This window comes from Aedes aegypti, chromosome 3 (genome assembly GCF_002204515.2).
Source record: "Aedes aegypti strain LVP_AGWG chromosome 3, AaegL5.0 Primary Assembly, whole genome shotgun sequence".
Lineage (NCBI taxonomy): Eukaryota > Metazoa > Arthropoda > Insecta > Diptera > Culicidae > Aedes > Aedes aegypti.
In genome coordinates, this window is record NC_035109.1 from 200,732,026 (window position 1) to 200,754,467 (window position 22,442).

A 22,442-nucleotide genomic window follows, 5' to 3' on the forward strand; every position below is an offset into this window, starting at 1 on the left:
CTCTTCTTTTCATATTATATGTAAATGATATTTCCTACATTCTTAAGCATATAAATATTCTTATCTATGCCGACGATATGAAGTTATTCATGGAAATCAAGTATGCTAACGACATTGACATCTATCTGAGTGAAATATCTATTTTTGATGAATGGTGTAGTAAAAGCCTACTTCAGTTAAATGTTAAAAAATGTAATTTAATTACTTTTAGCAGAAAGCGAAACACAGAAGAAACAACTGTAGTTTTAGGAAATCAAATCGTTGAAAAATGCGATAGGGTCAGAGATTTAGGCGTAATTTTAGACTCAAAACTAACTTTTATCGATCATTACAACACCATTATACATAAAGCAACAAATATGCTTGGTTTTATCAAAAGCTTTGGTTCTAACTTTAATGATCCATACACTATTAAAACTTTGTACGTCGCTTACGTGAGGTCTATATTAGAGTATTGTAGTATTGTATGGTCTCCTTTTATGAAGACGCATGAAGAACGTCTTGAATCAGTTCAAAAGCAATTTCTGTTATATGCTCTTCGTAAATTGGGCTGGACATCCTTCCCTCTTCCATCTTATGAATCAAGATGCATGCTCATTGATATTCAGACATTGAAAAAGCGCCGCGAATTCGCTATGGTTTCATTCGTGAACGATATTGTTTCGCATCGTATTGATTCTCCTAACTTATTAAACAGTTTAAATTTTTATATTCCTTCCCGGCAATTGAGGAATCGTAACTTGTTTTTTATTAATCACCGTCGTACTAATTATGCAAAATTTTCTCCTCTAAACCGAATGATGAGTTTATATAATCAACATTGCGAAACAATAGACTTAACAATGTCGCGTAGTAACCTAAGAATATACTTTAACTCTGTAAGATATAGCAGTATATAGATTTAAGTGTTAACATGTAGTCTACTTTGATTGACGATAATAAATAAATAAATAAATAAATAAATAAATAAATAAATAAATAAATAAATAAAGACACCGAGGGACCAAATGCAGTACTAGAAGTGGTACCCAATCTGAGCCCGAGTGTGACGGACCTGCTCATGTGGTACCCTTAACAAAAAATTCAGCAACAAACTGCGGTCCTTAAAAAAATTAACAATGAAAAAAAAAATTTCACTAAGTATCATATTTGTGAAATATTTGAAATGTCATAACTTTTTTGTTTATTGGCTTACCATCACCAAATTATTATGGTAGATAGCTAATATAATGGACCGTTTTCCCTCAAAAAATTTCGTTGGTATTCCGATAGGGTTTTGAGATATTTGAGTTTTTGTGACAAAAATGATGTTTTTTAATGCAAAAACAAATTTTTTTTTTACTGTGTGTATTTTTTTTGGAATCTTTATTTAGTTGTCTAACTTTGTTTCTTTAGTTGTCTAACAATCGAACGAACCGTTTTTGCTGTGCAGCTTTTTGAATATTTTTGAACCATTTTCACATACACCCTGTTGAAAAGTTAGTCGTGACTCAACTTGAAGATTTGATATCGGAAAATGACGATTTAGATGGAACTGAAAAACTGTGCAAAGTTTCAGATATTTTTGAAATGGTCGATCAGAATCGACTTGCATGCCTCCGTGGAATCCCTCAATACTAACTCTCACAACACTATGGCCGATAGAATAAATCGCATGATTTTCCCATAGTAATTCCCATACAAACTTTGAAGGACTTGTGTAGTCTGTTTTTATCCAAATGAGCTCAAAAGTCGGAATCTGAATGGAAATTGGGAATGCAAAGTAGAGCCAAAACGATATTTTGAACAACCCTATTGTACACACTTGAATTAATTTTCACTGTTAAATAAATCTTTTGTTGGAAAAAATCGGTAAATTGAAAAAATAACGTTATTCGACAATGATATTTCATTTAACAGGAGTTTGGTTAGATCGCTATGCAATGTTGAGTTTGCACATCTTAATATGGTCAGAATCAACGCCGTAGGGAGTTTAGGGTCATAATCAGCATACGGACGAAATGGAACCCCCCTTATTCTCTGAGGTAATGCATATTTCATCGAAATTCTGTACACAGTATGATATCTGTATTGCATAGGAATAGGTATAGAAACATATGTTTGCTTCAATTTTCCTTTGAAACTTACCTTTAAATCAGCTTCAAATTAGCAGATAAGCTAAACGGTGAAAACAAATAATTTTTGAGCAGAGTAACGAATTGTAGATTATGACTGCTCAGAAGGAAACATATAGGAGATTTAGCTGAGCACAGGGTTGTTTACTCTAATTAACCCTCTCTTTCCCATGGTAGCACAGGTGATCCACCGATTTTCGACGAACGCGGGCTAAACCGAATTGGTACGAGTAGGTCAATAATAATTGTAATAAATTTATACGCTCATTTGTCTTATCAAACATCGAAATAAGTGACCTAAGGGTCAAACTATTGAAAAACAATCAACTAACTAGGGGTCATGCACAAATTACGTCACGCTTCAAGGGGGGGAGGGGGTCGAAAAATTGAAATTTAGCGTGACATAATTTGTGTACCATCCCCTATTGAAAAAACAATCATTTTTTTATTGTGGTTTTGAATAATATAGCTTATTTGGAACAATTTTTGTTCAAGCACTTTTTTTAGAAACGCCATTTTGATAGTTAAATTGTCGAACAAAGCTGTGGGAAAGAAAGGGTTAACAACGATTCAAATACTGCAACACCAATAACTTACCTTGCAGGAGCATCAGTGCTGGAACTGCGTAGCGGAAAGGAAAGCCATCCGGTTTATCTGCCCAAGGTGGACAAAACTAATGAAGTGTTCGGATTCCAGGAAAGACAAATCAAAGCCGAGACTTGGATACCCCTTTCTGGTACTAAATCGACCCAAAAGAAGAAAATATGTGTATAACCTGAGGGAGTGCGTCCTTTAAATGACCTAACTACCAGAGTGTGTATCGAAAGCCCAAGCAAGCGAGGTCGGTTTGCGCGTCGCTGGAATTCTCGGTTTCCCGCATCTTTCTTAAGTAAGTGTTCAATTAATCATTCCTTCCCATTCCATTCGCAAGGACGTGGCCAGGACAGCTTTCGACTGCTGGAGGATGCGACAATCTTGTCTAAGAGTCAAGGGTTGGTCCCAAATCTTTGACTTTGGTAACGGACGGGAAGGAGGCAACCCTCATGCAACGGTCTAGGACTGTACCACCAACGAATTTGTGCGAATTGCTTAATGCTAATGCTAACAACCAAAGTTTAGCTTAACATAGTTTCGTTCGCCCACTGAGCATTTTTCAATATATAGAGAGAGAGTAAATTGTGTACCTGTGTGTTACATGGCTGGTTGTTGTCGGCGGGATTGCAGATGGCAACGATCTACGTTGGCTAGCATTGGTGGATGGTGACAGGCTTGAAAGGCGGCAACCTCTACACGTGGTCCCTATTGGTCCGGTCTAAAGTTCTCGAGGTCCTTGACGACGTGGCGGGCTCTACCACGTAGCCTTAACCGTGGATTGGATTCACCGTTGCTCGACAGGTTTGGCAAAATTAAACCTCACTCTTATTCGTCAATTGCTATTTATGACCAAATCATTGATATGCTCAGTATGCCCGCCTACCCTTAATTTTCAAAATCTCCCGAACTCTCCTATTTTTCGAAGCGATCAATGTAGGGATTTCTCTCTTGCTATTTCGATATTATTAGACATGATTGGAATTCATATAATAATGTTATTATTATACTCAATAGTTGTATTGTTACTTTATGTTTTATTTTATGTATTTCATGCATATATTACTTTATTTTTTATATTCTGGTCTACCAACCAAAAATAAGGCAGAATATAACGAAACTCATTTATTTAAGAACGAACTATAACAGGATTGAAAATAAAAGAAGGGTGGACAAATGGCTTCTAATACAAAAAACGGAAATAGTAAAACAAAATAAGAGTTTTACAATGTAAGTTGTTGTGATGTTGAGCACATTTTTGCTTCAATAATTTAGGAAGCACTCAAACAGTTGATTCCGATTTGATGTCAATTTATAGATACGTCATTTTCGTTTGTTTTATATTGAGACCACATAGAAAAGAAAATGGTTCAAAATATGAACAGGTAACACATGAACCATTATTACTTATCTACTGAACTGCCCATACTCGCATAACAGTCCCATTTGAATTTTATCCATTTTTGAGTTAGCTCCGTGAATGATGGTTATTTTTAGTGTACTTCCCTAAATCATGCTTGAAATTGAATTTTTGTATGGACAAAATGTGGAAAAAATACCAAACCATGTGCGTCCCATATTACAAATACCCGCATAACAGTCCCATTAGTTGATCATGACGAAATTGAATCAAACCCATTTTAATAATATGTTTTGTAATCTTGCATCGTGGTTTTCATTTCATTAAAAGAAAGAATATCACAAATTATACTGATTAAAACCATGTTTATTCACGATAAATACTTTTTCTAGCTTGACATGAACATTTTCTAGAGTGACTTCTGTTGCAATAAATTATAGAACCACAACTAAAAGTATATATCCTTGCGAGGCTAAAAAAACAAGAAAAATAGAACCTCCTTGAAAGAAGGTTTGGCCAATTGTCAACTTATTTAAATAATTGTAAACGAAATCTCCAGCAGGCTCAACTTTCGTCGGTATGAAAGGGGAAGTTTTTCGCGCACATCGCCATTGGTATCATCGACAGGATTTTCATAGTCACACGGAGTATATATAACATCTAATGCCGAGAAAGGATAGTTCTGGACACACAACAGTATTATCCACACATAGGGAATCGCATGATTGAAGCGATTGTCGTCATTGAGATCCAAAACTTGCTCTATTAGTTAAATTCCTCGGTATGGTTCAAATCCAACGCTCCTGTGCAGTGGGGGGATTCAACCAAGCGGCCGACAGAAACAGACAAATCAAATTTTCAACACTATCATTGTATAAAGTATAGTACCTACCACCTAATAGTACTTCGAAGTAAATTTGCAATTAAAACATGCGAGTACCTACTAAAAGTTTCAGAAGGAAAAATGCCTTGTGATCAATTGTAAACTTCAATATTAATGTGTCAACGAGCGTGATAACAAAGTAAGCGAGTCCTAAGGAATGGGACTGGTATGCGGGTATAATTGCGGTTGGCTAGAGAAGTACTCGGATAACGAGTCCCATTGGCTTGGGTCCCAGATTTGGACTTCAGAAACAACCATTTTAACCGTGTTACAGTTGTTGACGATTTTATAATATTGTAATGATAGTGTGTAGAGTAATGCTACCACGATTTATTGCTATCAGCAGCGGTGGAACGAACACATTTGAAAATATGTTTAGAAGCGTTTTTCTCGACATGACGATTTTCCTAATGGGACTGTATTGCGAGTATGGGCAGTGAACACGGTATAATTAGTCCTAGAAGGACTACATTGATTTATTGTTTTTATACAAACAAATACTCGGTAATAGATGGTTAGACGTGTTTGCTTTTTTGATCTTGTTTTTTTTAGAATAACACAACAACTTCATTTTGATATTAATCTATCAAATTTCATTGTGCAGATAATGGAAGGTACAAATTTTTATACGCGTGTACTGGATGATTGGAGAATCAAAGTTGTTATTCAGATGCTTTGAAACTAATTCAATTGGAGCAAATTGTGTGATATGAAGATTTAGAATTCTCTACTCATATTTTTACATATTTGATATTTTATGTATTATGAAGCGTATTAAGTTCGTTCTACGAATTGTAATTGATTATTATGATATGCCATTCAACAGGCAATATTTGTCCCTTGGTACGCAATTTCTTGTTATTTAATGCATAATTATGGTTCTCGATGTGTTTGGCATATGAAACTGTAATAATATATTCTAATATGTCTAGCGAATACTCTGATTTGTAAAACATAGAAATACACAAACTTAAATCACAATGCCACATAGGTAAGGATCATTTCATGAAATCACGACTCAAATAACGATTGGTGGTTGTCCATAAACTATGGATAAAAAACCACATGGGGGGCAGTAAATCGAAAAACAAATGACCACGTGTTTTATGGACAGCTCCTTACTAATCAACTTACCCCACCATAGTTGGTCAAGTTTATGATTTAGTCCCTCGTTTGTCATCCATGGAAAAAAGTTCAATTTACATCATTTACTTACGCTGAACAACAAGACGAAATAAATTATTGATTTTTATGTACCCACCTACCCCGAGGTAACTTATAATAATAGCATAGAGTACAAAGCGTTCGTATATTATCAGAACAACCTCACATTGAAAATAATGAAAAAATAAACAATGTCCATGTTCCTTTTTAAAGCATCTAGGGTCGTTGACAGTCCCCTATAGTCGTGCTAGTGGCTTTTTTACGGCCGTATATGTTTATAGCATTTTTGACATGAAATTCAGGAGCTATTTATCTAAGTAGCATTGATAGACAGCACGATTTTGTTCAAAAAATGATCGATATAAATAGTTTCGCCTAAAATTTAAGCTCCCTTGCACCAATAATAGACCAATTGGGTCTTAAAATGTTTAATGAAATCTTGTTTTTATTTAATTACACGAAATAGCATGTTACTGCAACTACTTCAGCAATTTTTCCCGCTCAAATAACGGCTATATCATATCTAAACTTTTATTTTAAAAATTGGGTCCATAAATGAACCTTGATACTTTTGATCATGTTTGACGTTCGCTTTATCGTCAAAAACACCACAGAGGTTTTAGTTTTAACACTGGGGTTGTTCCTATCTGACATTTCGGAAGAGACATGGAAAACAAAATACAGTTAACTCTCCCTTACTCGATATTGAAGGGACCATCGAGTTAGGGAGGTATCGAGTTACAGAACACAAAACTAGTGCAACTGCGATGCAAGGGACCATCGAGGTAGCCATGAAAATCAACTTTTACTATGGTTCTCTAACTCGATATCGAGATACGGAATATCGAGTAAGGGAGAGTTAACTGTACACCCAAAATTTGAGTTAAAACCAAGGGGTGTGACAAAATCTAAAAAAAAAACATTAAAAAATGTTTTTTGGGCTTAAACAAGAAATTGAGTGAACATGTGTTTTTGGCCTAAACTTAAGCGTTTGGCACTAACAGGGGACAGGGCTTTAGGACCCTATTGTTCCTATAGTAGTACTACTAAAAGAAACTATTTTTTATTGGACAAAATAATTGATGAATTAAGAACATTTTTACATCAATCAAGAGCTGATTTACATTTTAAAGGAAAAATATAAAAGTTTTGTAAGAATACGGGTTTGATTTGTGCATACTATTATAGGAACAGAAATATTAGAAATAGTGCTATTATAGGCACATGTGTTCCTATAGCGACAAAAAAAATACATGTTTTCCTATAGTGACACAAGCGACAATACAAAAATATTAGTTTTCATATTTTTTCCACAGAACCAAGATAAAAAGCTTTCGAATTATGTAAAAATAATGCCGCTGACTTTATTTTTCGATTTTATTCGAATATTTGTTCTTAGCTATGCAACTATTGGTACACCGACCACGAACACAAAATAGAATTTCAAGTACCTAACTTCGAAATTATTGCATCGTACTGAGATAGGAAAATCAAAATTTTTAGGAGACGTTATTCCTGAGCGTCGCTTGCCATTCTGGAAATGTTTTCTCCCTAAAAACCGAAAGAGATGAATACAAATGTCCTATTATTATTTGAAGTAATCTACAAATCATTGTTTTCAAAATAAGCTGGAAATTGAAAATTATACATGTCAAATCCTGTGAGTTCGATGGAATTGTTGAGTTTGTGCAATGTTGAGTTTGCACATCTTAATATGGTCAGAATCAACGCCGTAGGGAGTTTAGGGTCATAATCAGCATACGGACGAAATGGAACCCCCCTTATTCTCTGAGGTAATGCATATTTCATCGAAATTCTGTACACAGTATGATATCTGTATTGCATAGGAATAGGTATAGAAACATATGTTTGCTTCAATTTTCCTTTGAAACTTACCTTTAAATTTCAGCTTCAAATTAGCAGATAAGCTAAACGGTGAAAAAAAAAATAATTTTTGAGCAGAGTAACGAATTGTAGATTATGACTGCTCAGAAGGAAACATATAGGAGATTTAGCTGAGCACAGGGTTGTTTACTCTAATTAACCCTCTCTTTCCCATGGTAGCACAGGTGATCCACCGATTTTCGACGAACGCGGGCTAAACCGAATTGGTACGAGTAGGTCAATAATAATTGTAATAAATTTATACGCTCATTTGTCTTATCAAACATCGAAATAAGTGACCTAAGGGTCAAACTATTGAAAAACAATCAACTAACTAGGGGTCATGCTATATCATATCTAAACTTTTATTTTAAAAATTGGGTCCATAAATGAACCATGATACTTTTGATCATGTTTGACGTTCGCTTTATCGTCAAAAACACCACAGAGGTTTTAGTTTTAACACTGGGGTTGTTCCTATCTGACATTTCGGAAGAGACATGGAAAACAAAATACACCCAAAATTTGAGTTAAAACCAAGGGGTGTGACAAAATCTAAAAAAAAACATTAAAAAATGTTTTTTGGGCTTAAACAAGAAATTGAGTAAACATGTGTTTTTGGCCTTAACTTAAGCGTTTGGCACTAACAGGGGACAGGGCTTTAGGACCCTATTGTTCCTATAGTAGTACTACTAAAAGAAACTATTTTTTATTGGACAAAATAATTGATGAATTAAGAACATTTTTACATCAATCAAGAGCTGATTTACATTTTAAAGGAAAAAGATAAAAGTTTTGTAAGAATACGGGTTTGATTTGTGCATACTATTATAGGAACAGAAATATTAGAAATAGTGCTATTATAGGCACATGTGTTCCTATAGCGACAAAAAAATACATGTGTTCCTATAGTGACACAAGCGACAATACAAAAATATTAGTTTTCATATTTTTTCCACAGAACCAAGATAAAAAGCTTTCGAATTATGTAAAAATAATGCCGCTGACTTTATTTTTCGATTTTATTCGAATATTTGTTCTTAGCTATGCAACTATTGGTACACCGACCACGAACACAAAATAGAATTTCAAGTACCTAACTTCGAAATTATTGCATCGTACTGAGATAGGAAAATCAAAATTTTTAGGAGACGTTATTCCTGAGCGTCGCTTGCCATTCTGGAAATGTTTTCTCCCTAAAAACCGAAAGAGATGAATACAAATGTCCTATTATTATTTGAAGTAATCTACAAATCATTGTTTTCAAAATAAGCTGGAAATTGAAAATTATACATGTCAAATCCTGTGAGTTCGATGGAATTCAGACATAGAACTCGAGAAATGTGCCAATGTTACTGTTTAAAGATATAATAAGTCAAGATATTAAACCATGTAGGAATGCTGAATTTATTCCGCTTGACTGTATACAGTCATACCTTCAAAGTTTATACGGATAATATGCGAAAACGCGATCGATTTCACCAAAATGCTTCAAACTTATAGACTTTAATGTACTTTTATCGCACCCTTTATTTACGGTCAATATGCATTTGACGTTTAGAAGCGACAAAAACAAAATTCAATAAAAATCATGCCTTGAACATATCATTTTTGAATTACAGACAAACAGGTACTTCGGAAAGTTTCCTTTAAAATCAATGCACACTACCCCTTTGTGGCCATGGATAGAAATTCCAAAAGTGTATGTCTGTATGTTTGGACTATGATTAAAAATCTATGGTTATTTTACAGAAAAAAAATAATGTGCGGATTGTGGATAGCTTAAAATATTCGCTGATTAAATGCTCGTGTAAATTCGTTTCCTAGATTTTTTCTTGTCCCTATGCTTATTTCGTTCAACCATGGCATCGAGTTGTAAACAAAGATATGAAAGGTTCTATCTTCGGGATATGTGTTTCAATTCTACATATTTCTATCAGGTCATTTGACGTAAATTTCAACGATGAGTATCCATTATTTGCTGATATGAATGTAATGTATGATTTAGTAGTCTTTGATGTCGTCATAAAAGTATTTCATGATTGTTTATTGTTTATTTTTATCGTCTAACATGATACTGAACGGACAACGGCCATCATCAATATACGAAGAGCAAAGACGTTTCTTAACTTTAAACGCAGTAATTGCTACGGCCCAATATTGGCAAATTCATGTTTTGGGAGATACCCTATCAAAATGAAGGAACCAAAACTTCAGTACAAAGAAGTCATGTTAAAAATCAACATAACAGTTGCATCCTATACTGACATTCGATACAGAATAGTAAAAAGTGTTAGTTATGTAAAACAATTGGGTCCTAACATGAATAATGAATTCTTGTTTTTATTTAATAATACGAAACAGCACACGGAGAAAACGAAAAACCCATATTTGAGTATTTTTTAACTAATTTTTGAGTTATTTTTCTCTCCCTATTTCATTCGCTCCATCTATTGTTGTCAGATAGTGAAGAGCAAAACAACCCAAAAACCGAACCTTTGTGCGTTACCTCAAATTAAGTGCAAAGTACTGGAAGTTGAGTTATTTGATCTGCAGGTTGAGTGAAAATAACTTATCCAGTAGGTATTTTTTCGGCGTTTCGCATGGGTGCAAATGAAAACAACTTCTACCCCATCAGCCCAAAATTAGGTTAACGCACGAGCGAATTGAGTGGAATGAACTCACTTTTGAGTACTTCAATTTCTCCGTGCATGTTCTTGTAACTACTTCAGCAATGTTTCCAACTTAAATGGACTTATCCACGGTCATCTTTTATTGTCGATTTTCTTTTTCTTTTCCGCTCTAAATGTGGGCCGTGTTTACATAAAATGATATCCGGATCAACATCCAGTGAAGGAATGTTCACCGAATGAACATGAAGTGGATGAATGTGTAGCGAAAACTTTCATTTTTTGTAAGCATGGCCCGCAGTAAAGGTTTTCTTCCCGCTGGAAAGAGCAGCGTGACGTCATCGTAGATTAGTTCATAACAGCGATATGAATCTTAACACTTTTGACCATGTTTGACGTCGACAAAAATGCCACAGGGCTTGTAGTTTTTACACTGGGGTTGTTCCTATCTGACATTTCTTACGGAACACGGAAAACAAAATACAGGTCGGACTCGATTATCCGGAGACTCGATTATCCGGGATTCGATTATCCGGAATTTTAGACTCGATTATCCAGAATTTAATTTGTGATGTTCTTGTTTTTCAGTTTTTTATGCATAAAATTGAGATAATTTAGTATTGCAATATACAATATGAATGGTTTAGCAGTTTTTGACGTGGGTAAGAAAAGAGGGGTTAGAAAAAAGTTTTTTTGTGTATGTCGTTCAAAAAAATTGTTTTCTTTTCAAGACCTCTAATGTTCCTAGAACCAATTTCTGGCTACGCCACCGCATCATATAAATAAAACCACGAAAAAAGATAATATTTAAGTTCTTTTATAGAAGATTTCAATTTTTTCTTAGTGATTCGATTATCCGAAGGATTCGATTGTCCGGAATGAAAAAAAAAATCGATACTCCGGATAATCGAGTCCGACCTGTATAGGGGAAGTGGTGGTAAAATGAACACCGTGCCTTTTACTGAAGGAAAACAAATCTCAAAGAATTTTTATCACACACGGACAATTAAGAGCATAAAACGGAGTGTTCGGGTTGATACGGAGGCCAATTGTAGTGAAAATATCAACGAAAACTAAGATTTTAGAAAACCACGTTTGAAAATTGAAACTGACGTAACTTTCAGCTCAGAGGTCTTGAGGTTTTTCAGTGAGGTGAATATCGTTATGATATGATGTCAAATCTAATACCTTTGGATTTCTTTTTGAATGGGTTACAATCCTTAACGGATATATTTTCGGAAACGCAATGAACATTTAAAAAAATATTTGTTTTGCTCACGATTTTTGCATGGTGTTCATTTTACCACCAACATCTGTTCATTTTACCCACATAGTGCAGGTAAAATGAACATTTGCATAGTTTTTTGCTAGCAATAAAAAATAGTGAAAATTTAGCTATTTTAGTTTGAATTCATGTCGCTGCTATGGATAACATCCCTATTTATAATGTTGTGCGATCGAACTATACAAATTCCTTGTTTTTCTATCAGAAACAAGATGATATCCTTAAGGTGTTGATTTTACCACCCCTTCCCCAACCCAAAATTTGAGTTTAAACCAAGGGGTGTGACAAAATCTAAAAAATCTAAAACAAATGTTTTTTGGACCTAAAATGCCGTGAATCGCAAGTCAGTCCCATCTGCATTTTCGTCAAAATCGAGTTGAGTTCCGATTTCAACATATCTTCCAATGCTCTTTCAGCTGCACTAATGAGATAATAAGATTTGTTCGGAAATAATAGGAAAAAAAACACCAAATCAAATTATCCCATAATTAAATATAACCGCATATCAGTCCCACTCCAGATTTCCGCACCGTGTAACACAAAAAAATGAACCGTGTTTTGTTCATCTTTATATTTTTCTGGGAAAAATATCGTAGTGAAAAGCAAATTGTGAAAGTTTCATTATGATTTGAACACGTTCCAATCCTGTGGAATTTTTTGAATATTCGTATGGAAAACGAGTTTGGAAACTTCACAGCCCATTTTCTCAATGTCTACTTTTCAAAGGGGACGGACCTGGTGTAGTGGTTAGAACACTCGCCTCTCACGCCGAGGACCTGGGATCGAATCCCATCCCCGACATAGTCACTTATGACGTAAAAAGTTATAGTGACGACTTCCTTCGGAAGGGAAGTAAAGCCGTTGGTCCCGAGATGAACTAGCCCAGGGCTAAAAATCTCGTTAATAAAGTCAAACCAACCAACCATGTCTACTTTTCACAGATGGGACTGACTTGCGATTCACGGCAGTAAACCAACTGAAAATCATACAAAATTTAGTAAACATTTCTGGCCTAAATTTAAGCGTTTGGTACTCAAATTGAGATAGGGCTTTAGGACCCTATTAAGACGCACGCCTTACTGAGTGTGAATCTGAAATAGGACAGTTACAACATACATTTTTTTATAGAAATGGCGCATTTCTAGTAAAATGCCTAAATTATTCTGATGAATCAAGAAATATGCCACTGCGGCTTTAAGTGCCATCAATGTTCAACGTACAATGTAAGGTTTTGATAACTCTATATCTATCAAATCGATTTTTTTTCGCTTGCTAGTTCAGTTTCGAAGTAAAAGTTTATGATTATATAACCGATAAAAAATATCCATATCAACGTTAACAAATGGTTACGAATGTTATGGAGCCTTAAGAAACTTCGTGTGTTAAGAAACGTCATTACTCTAAGGAATACGATTGCCGACTGTTTTCACATACATGAAATGATTCTTGATTTCGTGTTTGGGGCATAAAATGTTATCCTCTTAATCAATAGATTATTGTTTTCATATAAGATTAGTTGCAAGAAACAATATGTTTCTATTGGTTTATGCAATATAACTATTGCAATCTGCTACGATCCTTGACAGCTACTGTAAATATTACAAACCGCGTAGGAATATTTTGCCCGAGCCACAATAAATAGCTCTGATGATCATGTTATTTTTCAGTCAAATCGAGAATTCCGTTGTCGCTTTGTTGCTCAATTTCCTGTTCTGTGATAACGTTCACCAGCTCCTCGACGGCTTTGTTCAAATCACCTAGAAAAAGTTTAATGAAAATTAATGATTGATTATTTATTATTTAAACGCTGAGGATGAGGATGAGGATCCAGTACATCGATTTTCTTAGCATAAATGTACACTGAGGATACTGCAACTTTGACTATTATACGAATCTAATATGAGTTTATATTACAGGAAAAGGTTTTGATTTTCATACAATATTTCTATAAAATGACTTTCATACGACATCGTAAGAAATATGTCGTAAGAAATACATCGTAAGAAAAAGTCGCAACTTGGTATCGAACCACGTACGTCTGGATCAGAAAGCATGAAATTAATCGCACGTTAATCGACACTTCGAAAATCTATCAGGTTAATAGTCAAAAAAGTATTCATTATTGATGATAAGAGTTCATAATAAGATCGTATGATTTTCATTAGAGCACTCTTATGACGTACTTCCGTCGCATGAACAAAAATTAAGCGCAGTATCCTCTGTGTAGCGAACCGCAATTGTGTACAGAAGACACCATTGATTTTGCTAGTTTCCAGTTTGCAACGAGACATATGTTACAAAATAATAAACTGCAAAATTAAAGAGGTCTAAACACTACAAAAAGCAAAGGGCTTTGGAATCGTGACTTCAATTAATCCTCCTCCTCAGTGAAGAGTTTTTTGTGCACCGAATATTAAAGGAAACCATATGAAAAATTTTAAACCACATAGACCAAATTTTGATTATCTTTCAAAGTCCATGTATTCTATGGACAAAATCTTTCCCTTTATTGCCCTATATCCTATTGGTTAACAAACAATTCAAGCTCAAACCAATTGTCTCTCATTTCTTTATTTTGAAAATACATCAAATGGAAGCATTTAAATATATTCCAGAAGTTGTTATATGTACCCGGATAGATGAGAAGGACAAACCTAATATATGTACAAAATGTTACATAACTTATTATTGAAACTAAAGATTACAATTTTAAATCTTTTATGAGTAGATCAAAATATTGTTTCAATTTCAAAATAATGCAAATACATTTCCAATGAATATAAATTTTGTGGGCTTCATGGCCGTGCGGTTAGTGTTACCAAGCATTTAGCCGCATCGTGTCAAGGAGTGTGGGTTCGATTCCCGCTTCAGGCCGGAAAACTTTTGGTTAGGAAAGTATTTCGACTGTGCCACTGGGCGTTGCATGCTAGTCCGTTGTCTAGTGTGGTGCTTCCTTCAAAGGGCAAATCGTCCACTGGAAGCATTAACGTGTAGGTGTCTTAAATATGATATATATGAATATAATTTGGTTATCATGCCTTCTAAATTATTTATTCAGTATTTGGTGGTACATTTCACAATTATCAGCTTTTAGAATAAATTAACTGTCGCCAGTCGCGGGTTCAGAAATGAAATTAACAGTTATTTAGATTTCAAATCAAAATTTGGTATTCGGTGGTAATTATTTTCTACCCGTGTATTATCTGTTACACTATGAAACTAACTGTACGTTTTAGTTACCGTATGTTTTACCAAGCTTGTTAGCCATTGTGATATGTTTGTAATGGTTTACATCCTTCCTGTTAGTAGTAATGGTAGCATAAAATATGGTAACAGAAAAATTGTTAATATCACGAGAATGAGTAGTAACATAATGCTATCACTTAAATTACAAAGTAATATATGAACATGCAATTTTATAAGAAATTATATTTGAGCAAACTTTTCTATAAAAAGATAAAGCACCTATAAAAAAATGGAAGTCAATATAAAACAAATGACATCCTTTTAGTTAAAACTAATCATAGTCCTATCATTTCTGACTAAATTTGTATTGCACTTGTTAATAAGGTTAATCAAGTGATATGTTCATTTGACTAAGATTGAGATCCAAAGTCATTGCTCCCAGAAGCTACTACAGTCAACTCTCCATAACTCGATATTGTAGGGACCATAAAGTTGTAGATCAAAGGGTAGCCATGAAAACCAACATTTACTAAGGTTCTCTAACTCGATATCGAGATACGAAATATCGAATTGCGAGAGTTGACTGTATGAGGAAAAGGCTATTATGAACGAACTTAAAGTTAGTGTGAGAAAAATTGATCGATCATATGTGAAAATTTTATTCATATATTTGTCAATAGAAGGCATTGTAAGTGTCTTATCATTATCAAATTAGAAAATTTCAAGCACAGCAACTTCTTCGGAGACCCAAAGGTGAACTGATGCCTGTAAAAAAAAGTACCGTGAAGGCCCCATACTCTGCGCACTTAAGGCTTTTCAAATTTCAAACTGCTGTAATTAATTGAAAACAAAACACAATAGTCTGAAATTTTCGGAGCAAATACTTATTGATCTTATGTATAAGGAAAAAATATAAAAGTTTCACTAAGTAATGATTTTTATTGCATTTTTTTTAATTTTTCTCAAGGGTGTCCGTGTTCCTAACTCTGCGCACTCATTTTTGCAATGCTCCTTATTCTGCGCATTTAGGTTCCTAACTCTGCGCACTCGATAAATTCTTTATAACAGTTAAAGTATTTTACTAAAAGCATTACTAGCAGTTAAACTCTGAATTAATCTTCATTTTCTTACTTTATACGACTTTACGTCCCTAGTGGAGCGTGGAATGTCTGTAACATAGAAGTTTACTAAATGAAGTGAATTTTATCTATAATTCAATCCATGATAATTAGTGTTAATGAATGCCATTAAGGGCAACTCTTAAAATAATCGAAATTACAATCACACGTACAAACTACGTCTTTTTTGCGTTCACTTTTGGCGTGTAAAGGAAAATTAGCTTGGACTGTTTATGTATTTTCATTAGAAAATATAAAACCCAAATTTGTTTGGTTCTGTTCGGGTCCGGATTCGGTATTAAATAATTGTCTCGGATTCGGGTCGGATCCGGGTTTGAAGTAAATAAATAAGAACCTGGTTCGGGTTTGTTATATGTAAAACCCAGAGTCTATATACAGAGAGTTGCGCGAAGAGGCTTCTTTGAATGATTTTTTTCCTTTTTCTTCAAAAATAGCCCCTCCCCATTAAAAATTTGACAGTTCAACAGCCGACTAAATTGGTTGCAAAATCGGTCGATTATTGCACCGTCGCTTATGGAAGATTAACACAAGGATCAATCGAATATCATCCGATTTAATAGGGTGGGCCGACGCAATCCTACTAAATAGGTGGATAAATCGGTATTTTAAGTAAAATCCAAGCAAGTTGACCTACTAAAACGCAGATTTCCTCGGTCACCCGATTTAATCTAGCGATTAGTCAGTTGTTCGCTGTGTTAAACTTCCATAAGCGTCGGTGCAACAACCAATTTAGTCGGCTGTTGAACTGTCAAATGTTTAATGGGGCTATTTGTTATGCTGGTCTGCTCGATAGGTAGACGGTTTGACAGTTCGATAGGTAGATTTGGTTTCACTCTTCGCGCAACTCTTCATTTATAGACTCTGGTAAAACCCGAACATTTCTACTAAATACGAAGAATAGTTTAAGCGAAAGGGTATATCCATTCTTCATGTATTGTTCATCAATCAATCGAGAAGTATCGCCACTCTGTATAAGCGTGACGTAATTAATGAACGATTCCTATTGCAGATCAATAACAGTACTTTATTGGCGTTTCTATATAGCAAATACGATTAAACCTCGGTGTTCCATTACTCGATATTGACTCATGAAACTATACAAAATATCTAAATTATTTTATTGCATGGTTAGGGAGCATTCAAAAATTACGTCCATCGTTGAGGGGAGGAAGAGTCTATGACAATGTGACATTAGGTACTGTAAAAATCGCGACAGGGACTGAGGAGACGGAGTGTAGAAATCCTTAAAATGTGAAGGACGTCATTTTTTAATCTTCCCTTACTATGATGGTCCCCTCAAACAATTTTCCAAAGCATTTCTATTCCATATCACGATGGTGTCGACAAGTCGATGGTTCCCTTCAATATCGACCTCTGGAGGGTTGATTGTTTGTTGAAAATAACGTTTTATAACTGCTGCGCATAGTAAGGAACATAGTTGAAAAATGGTTCCTTACTATGCGCACTTAAGAAGAATAAGAAAATGAAGGAAAAAAAAGTTGCACTTTACCAGTGATGATTGCTCGATAAATAAACTAGTGCCTACGTACTAAAAATCTGAAACATATTCTCTTTAATTTGCTTCAAATGACTTAAGTGATGAGGTACTCCCTTAGCATTTTTGCTAACGGGCAGTCAATTTGGACGTTTTTCAATATTTTTAAAGCTATTTCATTTTTTATTAGAGTAATAAACATAATTTGTCAAGAAAATTCTTCGCGTACTTTTTTATTACTATTGTAGCAATATATGAAACAAAAATTGTAAACAAAAATTTAAGTGTTTTACCAGATTTTGGTGAATTTTGGTAAAAGTGCGCAGAGTTAGGAGCTGCGCAGAGTTAGGGGCCCTCACGGTAACACTTGAGGCCAAATTGAATTAAGACTCAGACATTTACGAGCCGAGTCGATGCAGGAAATTGCCGCAGATGCTTGTCAAATCTGACAATAATAAATGCCTTTGTGCAAATAGTTGATGGCAGCTGATAGCACTTTAGAGTCTCTTATCTGTAACTTTCTTTAAATAATCCAGTCGGTCGTTCAGCAGCGGACACTTCACCACCTATTAGTGTAGTTTGTAAACTTTTTGGAAGCTGAGAGGCAGAGAGACGTGTCTATGTAATGCAGGGAATTTGTACACGGAGTAACAAATCAACCCAAATTTGAATTATTTTCACTCACATCTAAATCGCTCGTAAGTGGTATAACCCACATTTGGCTAAACTGGCTTTTAGATCTCATTAGGTAGTTTTTGTTCGACAACAGCAAAAGACCATTTTGGAAATTATCTGAAACTATCAAAAATATGAAAACCCCTGGACATTTTGTAGACAAATGAAAAAATGCCAAGGTTTACCAATTTTAAAACCAAATAGGACGGAGATGAACCAGCCAAGGGCTGAAAATCTCCCTAATAAAGATAAATAATAAATAAAACCAAATAAAAATCTTGCGGTACTTTCTAGCTACCGTCCAATCAGCTTGCTTTCCCCCATCAGTAAACTGAAAGAAAACAATTTGAACAGAATGAACGTCCACATCAAGGAAAGATCCATTTTTGCCAATGGACAGTTTGAAAACCGACATGGACATTCGAACACTCATCAACTTTTTTTTTTCTTTTCTTTTATTTGTTAGGCACTCCGTGCACTTGGCCACTACTATGCCGAGTATCATATAGGCCTATTCACATGACGTCTCAAATCAGCTGATCGGGAAGCACTTTGACAGTTCTTCTATGAAAATGACAGGCCCGTGTTAGCACCGGTCCTCCACCGATGTAAACAAATGCATAGACGGATCTGTCACATGAAAAGGCCTATATACAGAATCTATTTATAGTTCTTATTGCTATTTCTCTCATACCGAGCAGGTAGAGGAGAGTCCAATCCATATTCATATCGAAGTCCATTGGTGTGTGGTGGTTCGTTTCGCCATGTTTATGTATCATGTGAGGCAACAGCCTACAAAGAGGGTCAGTCACCATCCGAGACTGACGAAGGATGGATGTGTTTTTCCCCAATACACGGTCCTTCGTGCGGCGTCTTCTGGTGGCTGGACGGAGTTTTTGTGTGGGGGGACTCATCAACTTGTAAGTCAATATTATACAATATTTTCACATCTAACTCACCTGAGTTACCTCAGGGATGTCAGAAATATTTGTTTACGGATGACATACTGGGGTACAATTTCGAAAAACGAAAATCTCTCGCGTCACGAAAAGTGGTTAGATTTTGACTGTTAATAACATACTAACGCCCGGATAGATTTTCGAGATTCTTGCACCAATCGATTGGAAATCTTTCTACGAATCAACTCCAATCATAAAAACTATTGATTTTCATGATTAAACTATTGATAAATGGGTAAATATCGAGGCATGTCTTATTTTCCATAGAAAAGCACATTTTTCTTGCTGTGATAAGGTTTTGACGTATTGAAGTTTACATGTACCGTGATTTCGGGTGAAATTGATCATTTTTCATGGTTTTCTTGTCTGTTTTCAATAATGTTGAAAATGCCAAACAACTGAATGCAGGAAAACAAGTACGACGATCAGCCTCTTTGGCTCATGTGCCAAAATTTTCTAACAAATGTGTTTTGACGTTGGATAACGTCCTTCGGCAACATATGGGGGTAAAATCCCACAAAACGATAAATTGAGCATGTAACGAAAAATGGTCAGGTTTTGACCGCTAATAACTCAGCCATTTATCGATAGATTTTCAATATTTATCCATCAAGCGATCGGAAATTTATCTACGCGTTGATTCAAATGGAGAACACTGTTGGTTATTAGCAACGAACTATTGAAAAATCGTAAAATGTTGACCCCTTTTTTATCTAACCAATCACATTCAAGCACATTTTTGGTAATATTATCGATAGAGATTCATAAGTGTGCGTATGACAATGATTAGTAACACTTGTGAAAAAGAGTCAACATCCTATCAAAAAACACGTAGGAATTTCATACGAATTTCTAATGGAATAAAGACACAAATAATAACACAAAATGTCCATAATAGGTCAGAATCGACATGCAACAAATAGTGCGAAAATTGATTGGATTTTTATCAGTAGAAATCTTTCATTGGTTCTTGACGGTCTCAAGCCAGGAAATAGAAGAAACTAACGTTATCCAACTTGAATTTGGCGGTCGTATCTTGAAACAACCTCTTACTTTTTCTTCGTACTTATAAAAATGGATGATTTCTCCTCATGCTTCCAATGCTTCCAAAAGCTACCATCAAAAGGTGAAAAAGTAGACAATATTCCAAAATTCCCCCCTTTTGAATACCTGTTTATCATTCTTCATTATGAATATTTTTAGAATTAGCAAAAATTCAAATCTAAAAATCTTTTACCTATCGCATTAATGTTAGTATCATTTGATTAGTAACAAAACAACAAAATTTTTGAATAAAACATGATTGAGCTGAAAGATTAACACATCACATTGCAAACTAATGGATATAATTACCAGCCATGTGTAATAAACTTGTATGAGGAGGCGGTGGTGGCCTCGTGTCAGCAGACCCAAAATTGTTGACCGTTGATAGACTCTTGCTGACATTATTTAACGACACATGATTAGTATGCTCATTAACGCTGTTAATTCCACCACCAGTATTAACACCCACATATGCAGGGGATATTGTTGTTTTACCTGAAGCACCGTTTTCTAAACCTACGAAAATATAGTGGAATGATAAAAAGTTAGATTTTCAATTATGCAAGTTACGTTAAAAAAAAAAGAAATTGTGTGCAATACTAAAAAAATTAAATTTTGTATTCTTTTGCACATTAGGGACTGTCCATAAATGGCGTATGATATGATATAAAGATTTTATCGAACATAGGTTGTTACAATTTTGATGCCGGATGTTGTTAAAATAACTAAAATTATAACAAAAATGTATATTAATTCTATCATAGTTATATTTATTGATGTGTTAAAATGTGTTGTAAATCTATTAAAAACATATCAAACATAGTTATAATTTTTGATACAATGTATCAAAATTATAATACTGTGTTATATACGTTTTTTGATCAATTATATAAAAATGCTTATAAGACATGATATTCCGCGCAGTAGCCAGAAAAATGTATGTTTTGCATTAAAACAAGCAATTTAAAATTGGGATTGTGTAGCAACAAGTCAATTTTAAATTACTTGCAATTAGTCAGAACCCAATATAACACATTATGTTATATTTTTGTTTTAATATCTTCTGTGGATAATAGTGTCTAACAAAATTATATCATAATAAGATATGTAAATCATTTTCTGATAAAATTTTATTATATTTTTGTTATATGCTTCTAGTTGGGTATTCTCATTTCTGTACCTACGTTGCACCTCCAAAATAATTGTTTGCCTTTTTTTCTTTTTTTTTTTTCAAAATGCGAGAAGTAAGCGATAACAGCTGATATTCTGACATGTCAACAGGGATGCCAGAATCGATTATCATATTTTTTAGAAGTTTCTGAAGTGTGCCGAAAATGAGCAAGAAGTGTGCCGGGCACACTGAGCCGAGTTTCCCACCCCTTGACCAAGCCACGTTGTAATATTGGGCAACGAAGTTGCCGACCAGTTAGCAAAAGCAGGTAACATCGAACAATACAATCGAAAACAAGTTGCTACAAAAGGACCTACAGACAGCAGAATATACGGTACCATTCGCTATAAAAAAGGTAAAACGTTTTACAAAATACAACAGACCTTCTCTTCAACCCCATGGTACCACAAAATCCAGTTTAATGGTCGAGACTCATCAACAGATTGATGTCTGGCCACGATTACTCGAGGTTCTGGCTAGCAAGGATGAAAATTCTTTTGGATGCTGATTGCGATTGGTGTCAAGTACACACGTCATTCTACATTGTCCAAAGTATGGGATACGCAGAATGAATTATAGCTTCGATAATAATTTGGATCACTATCGGATGCATTCAAATCATAAGACCTAGAAATCTACAAAGAAATAGCTGAGTTTGTACGAGTCATCAAGTTGAATCTGTAAATCGCTTCCGGATCCCAGATAACAATTAGTCAGGGCATATACTGCCGTGAATCGCAAGTCAGTCCCATCTGCATTTTAGCCAAAATTGAGTTGAGTTCATTTTTTAGCATATCTTTCAATGCTCTTTCAGCTGCACAAATGGGATCATATTATTTGTTCGGAAAAAATAGGAAAAAAC

The 22,442-nt window shown here is 34.7% G+C and overlaps 1 protein-coding gene across 1 annotated transcript in view; it reads right to left on the bottom strand.

Moving 5' to 3' along the window:
- Positions 1-13,187: 13,187 nt before the first annotated feature.
- The window catches only part of LOC5568213 (dystrophin, isoforms A/C/F/G/H), a 352,533-nt gene continuing 343,278 nt past the window's right edge, over positions 13,188-22,442 (bottom strand). The window contains 2 exon segments of the mRNA XM_021850748.1: positions 13,188-13,668; positions 20,719-20,925. Of these exon segments, the coding sequence (XP_021706440.1) occupies positions 13,568-13,668; positions 20,719-20,925 (308 nt within the window). The 3' untranslated portion in view covers positions 13,188-13,567.